This window comes from Sciurus carolinensis, chromosome 2 (genome assembly GCF_902686445.1).
Source record: "Sciurus carolinensis chromosome 2, mSciCar1.2, whole genome shotgun sequence".
Taxonomy (NCBI): domain Eukaryota; kingdom Metazoa; phylum Chordata; class Mammalia; order Rodentia; family Sciuridae; genus Sciurus; species Sciurus carolinensis.
In genome coordinates, this window is record NC_062214.1 from 7349218 (window position 1) to 7364661 (window position 15444).

Here is a 15444-nt window from a genome sequence, read left to right on the forward strand (position 1 = left end):
CCCAGGCTGGCTCATGCAGCTTCCAAGGAATCCAACCTCAGGTGCTCACAGACTCAATTCCATCTGGCAGCTCTGGAGAGCAGAGTGACCTTCTCTCTAGAAGTCACTGCCACTGGGGGCCCATTGAGCAGATGTCACTGTGCATTGTAATTGCAACTTTACCTCCCTGCTGTACTCCTCTGGGATCAAGGTCCTTGGCCCAGGATCTGGTCTTTGCATCTCTGCACCCCTGGACTCCTGCAGCGTGCTAGCAGATGCTCAGCACAGACCAGCTTAATGGGTAAGTAGACAAAGACACAAATGGTTGAATTTATGTCAAGCACAATGCAGGAGCATGCTCATAGTCCATAAGGCAAGTTTTCTTTCACACACCCATCAGACGTGCTGAAGATACAGAGAAAATTGTGTTGCCAGGATCCAAAGACCATAGGGATGAAGAATGATCTTTTATTTTAAAATGTTTTATGAAGGTACTCCAACAAAATAAAGGCTTGAAAAAGGGGGATGACAGCAGAGAAACTGTAACCTTAATTATTAACCTTAATTATTGTAAACAATAATAAAGGGGTTCTCAGAAGTCTAGCTCTGAGCATAAGATTTGACTAATGGGCAATACAATCCAGTATGGTTCCAGTAGTTTACCACAGTGTCAGTGACCGAGGCATAGGGTGTAAACAAATACCAAATAATTAAGAGTCATTTTATTGTCAATACTGACTGCCATACAATTGAAACAGAAGGAAAATCACACAAACCACAAAGGACAGAGGCAGAGAAGTGCAAGGGACACGGTGTCTACAATAGAAAGTCACTTTGTGGCATTGACTCCGTTCTGTCCAGCTGTGAAGGAGGGGAGAGTCGGTATCTATAGAGCATGTTTCACTCAGGCTAAGACTTTTTTATAAAGGAAAAGAAAAGGAAAAAGAAAAAATATATATTGTATTGCAGAGTTTCCCGTGACCACTCAATGAGCCAGGACGCCCAGCTTCTTTCCTTCCTTGTGGCTGCCCTTGCGGCCATTCTGTGGCCTCCCGCCTGGATCTGTGGCTCACACGTCGCCAGTGCGACAATTCTCGGCAGCTACCGTCAGTGCTCAGACCGGTAGGCGGGAAAAGTCTCTGTCCGGTGAAGCTTCAGAGGGCTGGAAACATCTTCTCCAAAAAGAAAGGAAAAGCAACAGTTATGTTTCAGGAAAGCCCAGGAACAAATTAGTTACTAACATGTTTCTATTTCCTACAAAAATAAGTAACACACTCATGACATGGGATTCTTTCTAAGGCTGCTTGTGATATGCAAATAAGTCACAGGACTGCATGATTAGCATATCATTTGCATGTAGACTATGCACCGGGTTATGTTCAGTCCATCGGAAGTTAACTTCCTGTTTAATTTTTCATCTACAGCAACCTCTATACCCAGGGTGTTCAGCGGGGGTAAAAGAAACACAAGACTATGGAAATTCTTTGGAAACCCAAGAAAAATTAAGGATATTTTGCTAAAACTTTTGCTTATATCTTCTTATAAATTTAAAGGAAGATCTCTTAAAATCTATTTATCCCTTTTTGATTTCTAGTATAGGTCCCAAGCCAAGCAAAGCCTAAATCAAGAAAAATTAGCCACTGTGTGACATAACAGTGTAGTTGACACACTTTTTCTGTAAAGGTCCAGTCAGCCATTGTTGACAGGTGGTTAATGAGCAGACATGTGCCAATAAAACTTTATTGAGGAAAACAGTGGACTGGATGGAACCACAGGCCTGGTTTGCTGAATCCCTGCAGATAGGAGCCCTTCATGTTCTAAACCAAGAGGTTCTCCTGCCACCTGCTGGCCGGGGGTTGCCAGAACCGGAGGAATTCACACTGCTAGATAGCACTCTTAGAACCAGATGGATGGAGACCCAAATCTGCCATGAAGCCTGGTAACCAAATACCAGGAGCAAGTAAGCACGGGGCACAATGAGGCAGGGTTGGGTCAAGGAAGCTCATCTGCCTATCTACACCTTTAAAACAGGGTTGTTTAAGCACTGAACCAAGCAAGCGGGTTTATGGCCACCTGTGGCCCTCAAGCCCTACATTGTTATTTTATGTTATTGGAAACAGCCGTGACTGTGGTCAGACCTGTCTGGGTGCCCCTCTGACCTTCCCACCAGACTCATGAGGTAGGCACAGACAGACATGCCTTCTGACTCACTTTCCACTTTTACAGAATGAGGGGAAATATGGGCTTTATTCTCCAGATAGTACTACTGAGGATCAAAGAACCACAAGGGACTCCATGAGCTTTAAAGTCCTCCATAGCAACTCTGACCACAATAGCAAAACAAAAGGAGACCCCAAGGAAACCATGGGTTCAGATCTCAAATCTGACCAAGAGCAAATGACACATCCAGCCATACAGTCACTGTGCCTATTAACAGTGACCAACCTCGCAGCACCCCACGTGACCAGAACTCACTTCTATTTGGAACATATTCTGTTCTCTTCCCAGCACACACAACCATATTAATGGGGGAGAGTACTAGAAGTCAACAACCAGGTGTGAACTATCACAGTGTGATGATGTCCTGCGGGAGCAGCCAGCAGACAGGGTCAATGCCAAATCCACATCTTGGGTCAAATGCAAGGCCCTTGGTTGTACCTTCAGCCGAGAGAGTGACTGGTGGCATCCACTTGGGGGCAAGTCAAAAGGAAAACACACACCAGCTTCCAGCATGATGGCTAACAGTCTTCCTGGCTTCGTGTGAAAGCTGTGTTTAGCTTAAGGACAGGAGATGGACTGAAGGACTCTCCTCCACCCACACTGGCAGGTCACACAGGGTCACAAGCTGATACTGGCTGGAGGCCACATTCTCTGGCCTCTACAGACCCAGACTCCCACAAGTGAAAGTGCTGCCAATATTTAAATGACCACAAAGTCCCCATGAAGGTGCCAGTTTCCAGGTTCTCTTGGAAAACTAGAAGGCACTACTGGCCCTACATTCTGCCAGACAGAGCAGAACCGACCAGAGGAGGCTGCAGACTGCCTTCCCAAAGGAGGCCTGTGCCCTTCCCCGGTACACCATGGACCTGCCTCCCCCTACTGCCCCATCCCACTCTCTCTCTCTGTCTTGCCTGGACTCAGCACATGCCTCCGAGACCCTGGCTTACTATTGTCCTTTCCCGTGACTCAGGCCCTACCCTCCTGCTTCCCTCTTGACTGCTGTATGTACAAGGTGCATGAGGGTGTTAGAATTCATATTCACAAACAGCACTAACTTCTGCAAAGCAGCCACTTGCTCCAAGAGTCTATCATCCTCAAAATAAATGTGCAAGTGGGCTGGAACCCATCCTTCGGAGACACTGTGATCTCAGGGTGCATGACTTTGAATCCATGCAGGATTTTCTCCCACGAGTAAGACCATGCCAAGAAAAATTGCCCTGGACTAGTAACACCAGAGATCCAAGGCCAATCCTTCCATCCACAAGCCTCATGAACTTGAGCCAGTACTTGCATCTCTTCATTTACTGAAATGGAGAGGACAGTGCTGCCTTGCCAACTCTGGACAACCAAATAAGGCCACGTGGAAGACGCTGGTGGAGAGACACACAGGTGGCGCCACACTCTTGGATTTCCCGTCTGATAAGTGGCAGGGGTGCCAATTTCTTCGTGGTTTAGTTTTGAAACGGGTGATGCCGTCTCCTAAGACAACTGCGGAGGAAGGGCTCTGAAGTTACAGGGGCACTGGAGTGTCTGTGGCCTAAGGGAAAAGATTCCTAGGTGGAAAGTTGGAGAAGGTGGAGAGGATGTGGGAAGGATCCTGCGCTAGAGCTGTATCCTCCCTGCCTATGTGCAGTGGCCGCGGGCTGCGCTCCCACTTCCTCTTGTTCTCTGTGGGTCCCTTACCTTAGGAGTGAAGCTGACACCACCCTGCCCAGGACCCTCCTGAGCTTCCGCGCTCAGCACGAGCAGCCTTCACCCCCGCTGTCCCCTCCCGCACTGTACCACCAGCCGCACTGCTTCCCCTCTGCTCTCTGAACATCCCCAGGGCCTTTGCACTTGTGATCTCTCCGTGGAGAAGGCTTTTCCTTGACTGTCTCTTCTAGACTTAAGGTCTTGGCATAAGGGCTGGGCTTTCAAAGGCTACCCATCTAAAGCCTGCTTGTCATTGTTTCTCCCAAACCAACAACTGGGACTCACTTTCTATAAACACTTTTACTCTATAAAGAAATTTTTAAATTTATAAATTTTTTCTTTGCCACTATTACATGTATCAGATTGGAAATTAAATACTGGCTTAGGTTGCCCGTGGCTCTTCAATGACTAGAAGGTCCAGCAGCCCTGTGGACACGTGCAATCTAGCACGGTACACAGCATAAGGGAGATGCCAGTAAACCTCTACCCTGCAAACCGGTGTGTGGATGGTCTGACGAACAGAGACCAAAACCTTAAACCTAAACTCCCTGCTAGACAGGTGAACCTGGGCATATTGCTGGCCCTTCAAATTCTCAGGTTATTAGTGGTGAGAATAAATTACTCTCTCAGGAAGCTGTTTTGAGATCTAAATAAGACCACCGGTGTTAGGTGCCTATGCCAAGCCCTGTTCACAGTGTGTCCTCAGAAAGAGCAGCTTTTTAAGATACACTCGCTGACTGTGGTTTGCCTCCCTGGGATTTCAGTACTTCACAGAAAGTATATTAACTTGTGTTTACATTTTTAAAAAATGAAAAGAAGCTTTGTGTTCAAATAAATTTGTAGAGTTTCGGTTTAAACAACATCAAACAGATTCTTGCAGTTTATCTCAGAGGCTTGAAAACACCCGTTTGTGTTCTGAACTTCCAAGGGGAGAATTTAACATGTAGCATTTCCCCCCAAATTTGACCACAGTACTTTTCTTTGGGAAGTGGGAGAGGGTTACCTTCCAGGACCATCCCTGAACAGAGCACATTTGGAAAACCCTACTCTTCCTGTTTTACCTAATGCATTTCTTTTTTTTTTTTTTTCCTTTTTTAAGTTGTTTATTTTATTTATTTATTTTTATATGTGCTGAGAATCAAACCCAGTACCTCACATATACTTGGCAAGCTCTCTACCACTGAGCCACAACCCCAGCTACCTAATGCATTTCTAAAAGAATCCTGTGGATGGGACATTGAACAAAAATTGACCAAAGACTTCTCTCTCGTAAATTTCTTCCCATTTTTATGCTAAATATCCTTCAAATATTTATTTTTGTATCTGTCTACCATACAGGAGGATTTTTATCTGAAAATTGTAAAGTGGAGTGGAAGAAACAAGGAAGGTAAATTAAATGTCTTCATGTATGTGGTGCTGGTTGAAACCTCTCCCCCAGAGTGATAAATAATTCCAAAACAGATCAGCAGGTGGCACTCTAGGATAAAATTTGAGGATGAAATTAGCATTTTCTTTTTCTCAAACCAGTTTGATAGATTCTCCTATCAGGGTCTGTATGATTTCTAAATATTGGCCTCCAGCTACCAAGAAACATCAGCATGGAACCCCAAAAGGTAGGTGACTTGGGCAGAGGAACTGCAACCCATAAACATCAGCAAAACAAGAAAATTATGTCTTCATCGTGACACACACAGGGCCACCATGTCAGTAACGTTTCCCAATTTCATGACTTAAGGGGACAGGCAGACAAGGAGAGAAAAGGGAAGGGAGGTGGTACGGATACAAAAATACACTAACTTTCTCATTACTTGTTGTGTAAATGACTGACCACCCTTTAACCAACAGGATAATTTTAGGTAGACTGTGAACAGCAAAATTATTATTTACCTCACTATTAGAAAAGCATAACCAGTGATTCTAACAGTAAAAAGGCAGTAAAGTACACTTTTTAAACATAAGTAAATATGTTTAAATAGAAGAGACAGAATAAAATTAAGTAATAGTCTCAGTGGCAAGCATATGACAAAAGTATGATGATGTAAATTGAATCTTGCAAAACCTCTGAAGTTGCCATAATTTGACCCAATCCCCCTCTGCAGATAGGTCCTGGAGGCCAAGCCTATTTGTCATTTACATGTCAATTTAGCCATCGCTGAGCTACTCAGGATCGACTTCTGCAGCACCTGTACACTTGCGCCCCCTGCTGGTGACTGGAGCGTGGCGTCATAAAGACAGAAATGCAGATTCCTCTTTGCGTCCTTCACCTTATAGCATCTTCCAGCAAATGCTGGGGAGGGCGGCTAGTTCCTGCAAGGCCAGGGAATGAGGTGGCAAGGATAAAACCAGACTTGCCCTCCTGCCGGCCTGGGTGTCTCTGTGCAAGTCAAGTGGCCACGTGAAGAAATGTGCAATGCAGACTCTGATGAGGGCACTGCCTGCATCTCAGGATGCCCCTCATCAGAGGCGTGCACAGGAGAGAGAGCGAAGTAGAGGGGGCACCACCGGCGAGACCGGAGATGAGCAAGAGTTAACTGGGGCGTGGAGAGGAAAAGCTGTCCAGGGGAGAGATGACCCACAGGAAGGGCTGGGGTGACCGGGCAGAGCGAGCATAGCTGACCAGGAACATAGCCTCGTGGTCATCCACTCGTTCCTGCCTTCTCCTCTGTGGTGAATTTCTGCATGTAGACAGGGTGTGGCCCTGTGCATGCTTTTTAAGTTTGGGATCTTGCACCCTGTTAGTGCCAAGTTCTTCAGCAAGGACCCCCACATTGGTTGCTTTGCTCATACATTAGATATGCATGAGATGTTCTTTTTACTATAAAATATAAAAAGTTTAAAAGAATAAGAAAAGGTTTAAACAGAATGTTTCATTGTTCTGTTTTCCCTCAACACACAGGTCTGTACCCAATTCCAGAGGCCACTTTTCTGGAAGGCGGTTCATTAGGATTTGCTTCAGTCATACAGCTATGGCTCCCTCCCTGATCTCGTCAAGGGTCCTACAACACTCAGGGGAAGCACCCGGAGGGCTTGTGCAAGCAGCGCTGGCTGGGTCCAGCCTCAGAGCTCCGATTGTTTGCATTCCTAGGAAGTTCCTGAGCAATGCTAATGCTGCCTCTCCTTAGTCTTCTGCCTTACTTCTCGAAGCCTTGCCTGCCTTGCCCAGGCTCTGTAGGGATGGGTTCAAAGGGCGGGCTGCTCAGCCACATCCACAACTTGAGATCTGGAATCTCTGAGGCTCAGGGCCCCGGAGCCTGATGCATGCAGCTACTGAGGGCCAGGCTTCGGAAAGATGAAGTGCCCATTCGTGTGTCCAGGCCTTGACGGGGCGGGGGGGTCTCCCAGTGTGGCTGCCGCAGGGTGAGCTGGGCTGGGCCCACGCGCTGCCAGGCCTGGCCCCTAACGGGGCCCACACTTACCCTGCAGGCGGTAGAGCTGGCCGGTGCTGCGCTGCCGCGTGATGTGCTGCCAGTAGGCGCTGCGAGGCAGGGGCACCATGGTGCTCAGGGAGGACGCCCGCTCGCTCATCTTCATCTGGAGCTGTGGGCAGAGCCGAGAGTGGTGCGTCAGCCGGGCTGAGGCGGAAGGGGCCAGGCCTCGGGAGGGCCGCAGAGCCGCCTGGCCGCGGGTGACTGGTGGTGGTGGACAGCTACTGTCCTTGCCTGCCCAGAGGCGTCCACCCGTCACCCTGCTGGCCACAGGGCTATTCCTGAGGAACTTCCCTCCAATTCAGCTCAGTGCCTGGGGTCCTGGTGGGCTGAGCTCACCACAGTTCCAGGGCTGGGCCAGTGACCCTGTCAGGTCAGCAAGACGTAGTCCCCCGAGGCATATATGAGAACGTTTATGGAGGAGACACCCAGCAGAGGGAGCTAATGGCTTATGTCCATTTTGTCCGCTGTTCCCTCCCGAGGATCAAGGATATTTCGAGATATTTCCTGGCCCATGGTGGGTGAACTAGAAATACTTGCTGAATGGGCTTTTGCTTAGAGGTAGGAAAGGAACAATGATGGGAGAAAGTGAGAGAGAATGGAAGCCACTCAGGAGACGGCCAAGCACAGGAGCAGGAGGTCCTGGCCGGCTCCAGGGAGACCAGATCCTGCCGGAACCAGAGGCCATCCCAGACCTCTCATTACGTGACCCCCGTTACTCCCTTTCAGTTTAATTTGGTTTGACTTGGCTGCTCAACCTCTAGTATCAGAAAAAACCCTGTCTGCTTGACCAGGTTCCTTGTCTCAGCTGGTCACTCTTCAGACACTGAGGGAAGAAAAAGAGAGGGTGGCACCAGCCCCGGGATCTCCAGGAGTAGCCAGAGGCCTCTCCGCACACGGAGAGGTGACCACCCAGGGCAGGTGGCCTAGTGGGATGGGTAGAAAAGGGAGAAAGTCATCGGGACAGGCATGCAAAAAGAATGGGCAGGGGATGGGCAGCAGCCTGCAGCCCCTCTCCCCAAAGCCCCGGTCCCAGACAAGCCACAACACAGTCTAATCATGCCATTGCACAGGAAGTGGTTATTCACAAAGTTGGATTTCCTGGATCCACACAGTCTTTAATTCTTTTTTTTTTTTTTTTTCACTCAAATATGCAGGTTTGTGCAGGGTGCTCCCTGGGGCGTGGTTTTCAATCCGTGGCAACAAGAGGTAACTTAAGTGTGCCTCAGTCAAGACCTGGTGATCAGCCGGTACACACTGGCTGGCTGGCACCTGTTTTACCTGGAGGTGTGGACTTTACACCGAGGAGGAAACATACAGGGCACCGTGAAGGAAGCAGAGTCAGCGCAGACCCCACCCTAGTCCACGCCTTTGCAGTTGCTCCTATGACGGGCGGTGGCACTAGACCCAGCGGGACGCAGGAGAGTAGGGTGCAATGGCACCCGCTTCACCTTGCTGAGCACAGGCAGGTACAGGAGAAAAAAAGGAGATGCTGCTGCCGTTCAACAGCAATCGGTTCCACTTAAGATTCCCCCTCTACCTATTTTCGGCCTCGGAGTGTGAGGCACAACATCTGCACGTCCACCCCGTAAAGCCAAGCTGACCCGGGGCTCATGCCCTGGAGACCAGAACCAGCTCAAGGAAACTCAACTTGAATAAGATGACAACTGTCACTCAAAAGTCCACTTCATTTCTACCTGTTGCACTTAGGTTTGCAGGACGATACTCCTGGTCCCATCTTAATATCCATTACGGAATCGTGTCTCTAAGCGGAACTGCAAAGCACTCGGTGTCACGGACGCTTTTCCTAAATATGCACTCTTAAATCAAAAGGCACAAAAGCTAAGTTCTAAGCCAGTAGAGAAGTTCAGAGGCTCCTTCTGAACATGTAAACATCTCCAAAAAAGAAAAGAAAAAGAACCAACAGTTATCAGTGACATCTGGTGACGTTCCATCTCATTTACATGGATTGCCAGAAATACAGGGAGGAGAAACTGAATTTAGAGATACTGATTATTTGATTTTCTAAACATAAAACGATTATATTTAATATAATAAAATTCTTAATATAAGGCTAACACTTGGGGAATAGCAGTCACTTCAAATTATTCACTACTTACTTACTGTAAAACCACGGAGGGGGCCCTGCATGATCAGACTGTATTTTTAGGAGCGCAAATGAAATGGGACCAAGGCCGTGACTTATAGGGAACAGTGCAAAGCCTGGCTGTTTCCCCCTCGACCTTTCTAAGGAATATCTAATTCTATGAAAGGAGCATTCTAATTGTCCCCAGAGGAAAATGACAAGAAAAGCCTTCCCATTCAACACTGCAAAAATGTCTGACTAATTCTCTAAGCGTGAGAAGCCGCAGGATGTCACTTGGCAACAGACTAGCAGGGAAGTTTCCCCGTGTTCCCGAATGCTCACGTCACTCAAACTATCTGTGGAAGCGTCAACATAGGGTATCTGGAAAGTAGGCTTCCTCCTTTTAAAAAACAAAGCACACACTTCCAAATAGCTTTTTTTTTTTAACATAGGCATAATACTTTCACATTAAAAAACAAAAATTACCCCGAACCATAGAATCATAAAATGTAGGGATTTTTGCCATTATGTGACAACGACGTTCCAGAAACATCTCTCATTCACAAAATTGTGGGGAAAGTCAGGCTGAGGGAAGGTTACTTGAAATGTGAGCCCATTCACAGAGTCGCTGTTCCTCTGGAGGACAGCTCGGACAGCCCCAGGAGGCTGCGGGTGACGCTTGTGGGAAGTGCTGGTTTAAGGAGGCCCAGGTGGTGGGGGAGGAGGGAGGCCTCCTCTGGGCAGGTGGGCACATGGCCCGATGGTGCAGGGCCACGGAGCGTGCTCAGCTAGTCCCTCCTCTTCCGAAACTGCAGCTGGACAGGCCCGGCCTGTGAAGCAGCTTCTGAAGGGCATTTTCCTGTCCAGATGAAGGTGACAGTTGCACAGCTGCTCAGGAAAAAGTCCCTTACAGCCTCGCACACCTTCTGCATCACAGTGAACCTCTCCCCAACTTATCAAAGGCTCTAAGCTCCATGGGGCACAGAAATGGCGCGGCTCAGGAACAAACGGTACCCTGTAACCGACCAGCACCCCTGCCCCGCGTATTCTGGCAAACACATGCCCTCAAACTGTATTTAAAGGCTAAAAGACAAAACCATAAATCATCTGTTTTCTTTCTTCTGCGGGTCGACTGAACAGTTTCACGAAACACTGGAGTTGGAAGAAGCTGGGGCCCAAACAGGCCAGTCTCTTGAGTTAATTAGCCAAGAAACCCAGTGTCCCCTGTAGAACAGCCCAGCTTCTCAGAGGGGGCGCTGTGACCTCACCTGGCCTGCTCCACTCATTCAGCTGCCCCACCCTCCCAGGGGCTCTTCTGCCCCCAAGCCTGAGAGGGCCCATCACGTCTCACCTCCCACCAGGACTCGTAATCATGTCCCCAGAGAGTTCCCTCAGACCTCCTTCTCCTCCCTTAAGGGGACCGGGTGCTCCCAGCAAATATCTCATAGCCTGTGCTTACTCCATCAATTCTCCACTCTGCAACAGCCACACAACTGCCCACCCCCTGCTGCAGACCAGGAAGAGCAGGACCACAGCTTTGTCTGGGGGCCTCAGCACTTACCCGGGCCTCCAGGGGCTAAACGAATGCGCAAGGGACGAGTGAATGGAAGCAGAAATGAACCTGCCTCTGCCCAACAAGTAGCAGAACAGTTCTCAGAAGTAAATTCTAATCAACCCAAGGAACGACTCGTCTTCTTAGCCCAACGCTGAATTCATGCTGAAACTTGGGGTCCAGGTGAAGTCAGCGTGGCGGTGACCGGCTGTGGAAGACACAGTGACGAGGCTCCACCTCGCTTTGTCATTCAAGCGTGAGCTGAAGCGCTTGGGGAAAGATCTGCTGGCGTGTAAGCGTGATTGTTTAGGACGGCCCAGTAGCAAGAGAGTTCAGTTCTACATTCAGCTATCCCACCAGCAGCGTGAGCTCAAGACCCCACCAGGGAGGAGACACAGGCTTCGTGAAGTCAAGCAAGTGCCCCCTTGTCCTCCAAGAGTGAGCTTTCCCCCACACAGCAGGATGCATGCCGGTCTCTTCTTAACCCAGACTAAATCCTGGTGCTGCCAATCAACCAATCTGTGCTACCAACTGGGTTTTTTTTTTTTTTTTTTTTTATGGGTGATTGAACTCAGGGGCACTCAACCACTGAGCCACATCCCCAGTCCTGTTGTATTTTATTCAGAGACAGGGTCTCACTGAGTTGCTTACTGCCTCACTTTTGTTGAGGCTGGCTTTGAACTCGTGATCCTCCTGCCTCAGCCTCCTGGGATTACAGGTGTACATCACTGCACCCCACCCAGCTGGGTTTTGGATGCACAAAAAGCACCACGCTGCTGGGGGAGAGAGGAGAGCTGTGGACCAGGAGACCCTTGTTGCAGTTTAAATGCAGTTCCCTGTGAGTTCTTTGGTGCTGAAGGTCCCTTTCCTTATGAAACTAAGAGGCAGACAATAACACTGAAAACAAATTTAGAAAGATTATTGGACTGTCATAAAAGAAGGAATTTGACATGCGCTACCTGCGTGAATCTAAAATAATTGCACCAGGTGAAAGAAGCGTGTCCCAAAGACCGTGTATTGAATTATTCCACTTGCAAGATTTGTCCAGAAGAGGCAAACCCCTAGGGAGAGAAAGCAGACTGGGGGTGGCCTCGGTCTAGGAGCCAAGAGCAAAGACGATGGGGTTTCTTACGGGATGATGAAAACGTCCTGGAATAGATGGTGGCGATGGCTTTGCAAACCCAAACATGTTAAAACCATGAAATCTGCAGTCTAAAGGTGTGAACGGCCAGGTACGTGTGGCACGTTTACAGCTCAGCAAAGTTGTCACCCAAGACATAAAAGCAGGGAGGACGTGTGGCGCACATTGACCTTCCCAGGAGAGAACATTCTAGTGACCAGACCCCCGTGGCACCTGTCCCCGCAGCGGCAGTGTCTTCTTTATGCGGTTTGGCTCTCACTGCCTGGGTGCTGGCACCTCTTTCAGGAGTGCAGAGCCGCAGCCCATCCTGGCCACAGCACGGCACCACACCGTCCCTGTCTGCCACCCAGCTGCCCTGGCACAGAGCTCCGTGTTGGGCGATCCGGACGGCAGGGCAGGCCGTGACTGTTGGAGGCGTCCAGTCCATCACAAGTACCACATGCTATGTTTGTGACACTGTCCAGGCCCATTCAGCATATCAGGTCTTCAAGACCCAATTCCACCAGGCTCAGACCCACAACCTCCCGGGCTGCTCCTGAAAGTAACTCAAGTGGGGCCTTTGACAATAATGGCATGCTACATACAAACCATACTGGAATCTTCCATCCTCTCAACCTGGACCCTGAACAGACTGCACAGGGACATCGTTGTGACAGTGAGATTCAGCTGTGTGTCCGAAGCCATGTCCACTCCTGGATATCTTCTCCATCTCAGAAACATCCAAAGCTCCTCCAATCCTGATCATTTCCTCAGTTTAAGAATGTATTTAGAGCCACAAATGTTTTTGGCTATTTTAAACACAACTGTGAGCAAAGCTGAGCCAGAAGGGATAACCCAGCCCAGGAAAGAATTCCGGATGGGACCTGCGTCTCGATATCTTTCTGTCCTTTTAACTCCAAGCTCAGCCGTTCCCTCAGCCACCAAGCTGGCTGGCACTTTCCAGCCTGCGTCTTCTGTAGTGTTCATCAAGGTTCTGCTGATCTGTTCTGTGAAGATGGTGTTTGAACACAGTCCTCCTGTGCTCTCTGCTCCCTGGGTCTCCCATTAGCCAGCGGACGTATCTCCAGGAAGGATTGTTAAAATGCAGATTCCTGGCTTCACCCCTGGAGTTTCTGCAGAGGGAACCCAAGAATTCGGATCTCTCATGAATCCCCGGGGAGCTCTGATCCTCACTACTGAGGGACTACCCTTGGAGGTTTCCCATCCTGGTGAGAGGCCAACCTTGCAAACCAGACAATCCGTGTGAATGCCCAGAATCTGCCAGTGAAAAGGGCTCGAGCTAGGCTGGCTAGGCAAGCACCCTCAGTCCTGAATATCTTGTCAGTAAAGCCAGAGAAAAAGAGCTGCGACTTGGCAGCTAATTCCTAGACCGCACCTGATTCGCTGTGGGCTTCTAGAAAGGGGAGCAATATTTATAATTAGCCCCATAGAGTGATACTTTCTTGAGCAAGAGTTTCTGAACAAGGTCATAAAAGGAACGTTCACATTTATTTTAAAGCCTAAATGTTTGATACTAAACTGTGTTTCTGGCTCGAGGGCAGAAACTTTAGAAAGTTTTCAGGCAATGACAACAAGAAAGTCACACATGAGCTCAAGTAAGTAAATATGCATGGAGACTATATTTAACCACCTGGGCCATCAGTGAGCAAACTCAAGCTGAGCCCCAGACAGGCACAAAGAGGAGGGACAGAGGGAGCCCAGGAGCCCTCGGATCTGGGGGTCCTGCAGTGAATCTGCTCCCTCAAATATAGCTCAGGCTTTGAATAGGGACATATTGTCCTTGTCACCAGAAAGAGCAGAGGGTTCACATTTTTGTGACATTTATGATTGATTTATTTAGACTTGTAATAACTTATGTTTTTTCTTACTATTCTAATTTTTTTATGTTAAGGTAATAGAAAAAAGTATCTAAGGAAGATTTTAAATCAGTCTTGTACCCATTACCCCCCATACACAAAAATAAGCAAAAGCGCCTTTAATATGTTAGCATATTTTCTGTGTCTTTTTAAAATGTGCATGTGTGATACCCGAGGATTCAGTGACATGGCCCTTTTTCCACCTAATATGGTATGAACACATCCCACCACTGCTAAACACCACCATCTCACAAGGTCATTTCAAGGTCCCCACCTCAATCTGTCCTTGAGCTGTCCCACCCTTTCTTCGCTCCATTTCCTAACCACTTGTTATTTACCATAGGAGATAGCGGATTTAAATTCTTACCCAATCTCCTTCATAGCATTTTTTTTTCTGCTGACCACGATTTTCATTCAGGGACCTACTCCATCGACGACTGTTCCAACCACCAGTTTTTAAATGAGTTTTAAATTTTAATTGCACTTTGCATATCAAAGGGATTTTTCCATTGACTCAAAAATTACTTTTAAATGTTGCTCTATCAAAAAAGTAGATAAGTTGGCAATTTCATTTTTTGTTCTTAAACAAAGAAGTCTTACCTTCACGTGATTGGGCTTTAATGACTTATCTGTAGTCATTAAAAAGAAAAAGGGTAAGTCGTTTGGAAATGCCATGTGAGGTGTCCCCCAAAAGCTCACGTGTGAGATCATGTGAGAAGGCTTAGGGGCGAAGTGATTGACAGCCTTGAGCCAATCAGGGCATGAATCCACTTGAATGGATTAACTGGGTGGTAACTGGGCAGGTCAAGTGTGGCTGGAGGAGGTGGGTCACTGGGGGCTTGCCTTTGGGTGTATATTTTGTCCCTGGTGAGCAGAGAACGCGCATGCTCTCTCTCTCTCGCTCTCTCTCTCCCTCTCTCCACCTGTTCTGAGCTGCTTTCCTCCACCACCCTCTTCTACCATGATGTTCAGAAGCCTCACCTCCGGCCCCAAGGACTAGAGTCAGCCGTCTAGGGACTAAGCCCTCGGAAACCATGAGCCCCCAAATAAACTTTTCCTCCTTTAACTGTTCTTGTCAGATCTTTTGATCACAGAAGCAAAAAAAAAAAAAAAAAAAAAAAAAAAGTTGACTAAAACAAGAGGATGATTTTAAAAGCAAGCAAGGGGCAGCAATCATGTCCCAGGCTCATGGGAGAGCTTGTCACTGGGATAGGTTCACGTGCCATCTGCCCACAACTCCCAAATGCGATCTGCACCCCCAGTCTCTGCCCTGAGCCTCAAATGTGCCCGAGGGGCGCCCCTTCCGCTCCACCTGGCTGGGCAGCAGAACTTTCCACGAACCTGGTCTGCGATTCTCAGGCTCCACGCCCTCCCCCAACCCCCTCCCCTGATGGCAGGTGTTTCTTCCACTCTACCTGCTGCTCTGGAGAAAGAAAAGGCGTGTCTCTCTGTCTCTAAGACCTCTTACCAGTGAGTGAGTTCTGCTGGTCTGC

General features: G+C 48.3%; 1 protein-coding gene across 2 annotated transcripts in view; it reads right to left on the reverse strand.

Annotated features, from left to right (window-relative positions):
• Positions 1-438: 438 nt before the first annotated feature.
• The window catches only part of Dok5 (docking protein 5), a 154427-nt gene continuing 139421 nt past the window's right edge, over positions 439-15444 (reverse strand). Inside the window, exons 7-8 of one of the 2 annotated variants that reach the window (XM_047542227.1) lie at positions 7308-7428; positions 439-1154 (exon numbers count right to left, since the gene is read on the reverse strand). In XM_047542227.1, the coding sequence (XP_047398183.1) occupies positions 1087-1154; positions 7308-7428 (189 nt within the window). In that variant the 3' untranslated portion in view covers positions 439-1086. The remainder of the gene's footprint in view (positions 1155-7307; positions 7429-15444) is intronic. The other variant, XM_047542228.1, reaches the window with a different exon arrangement.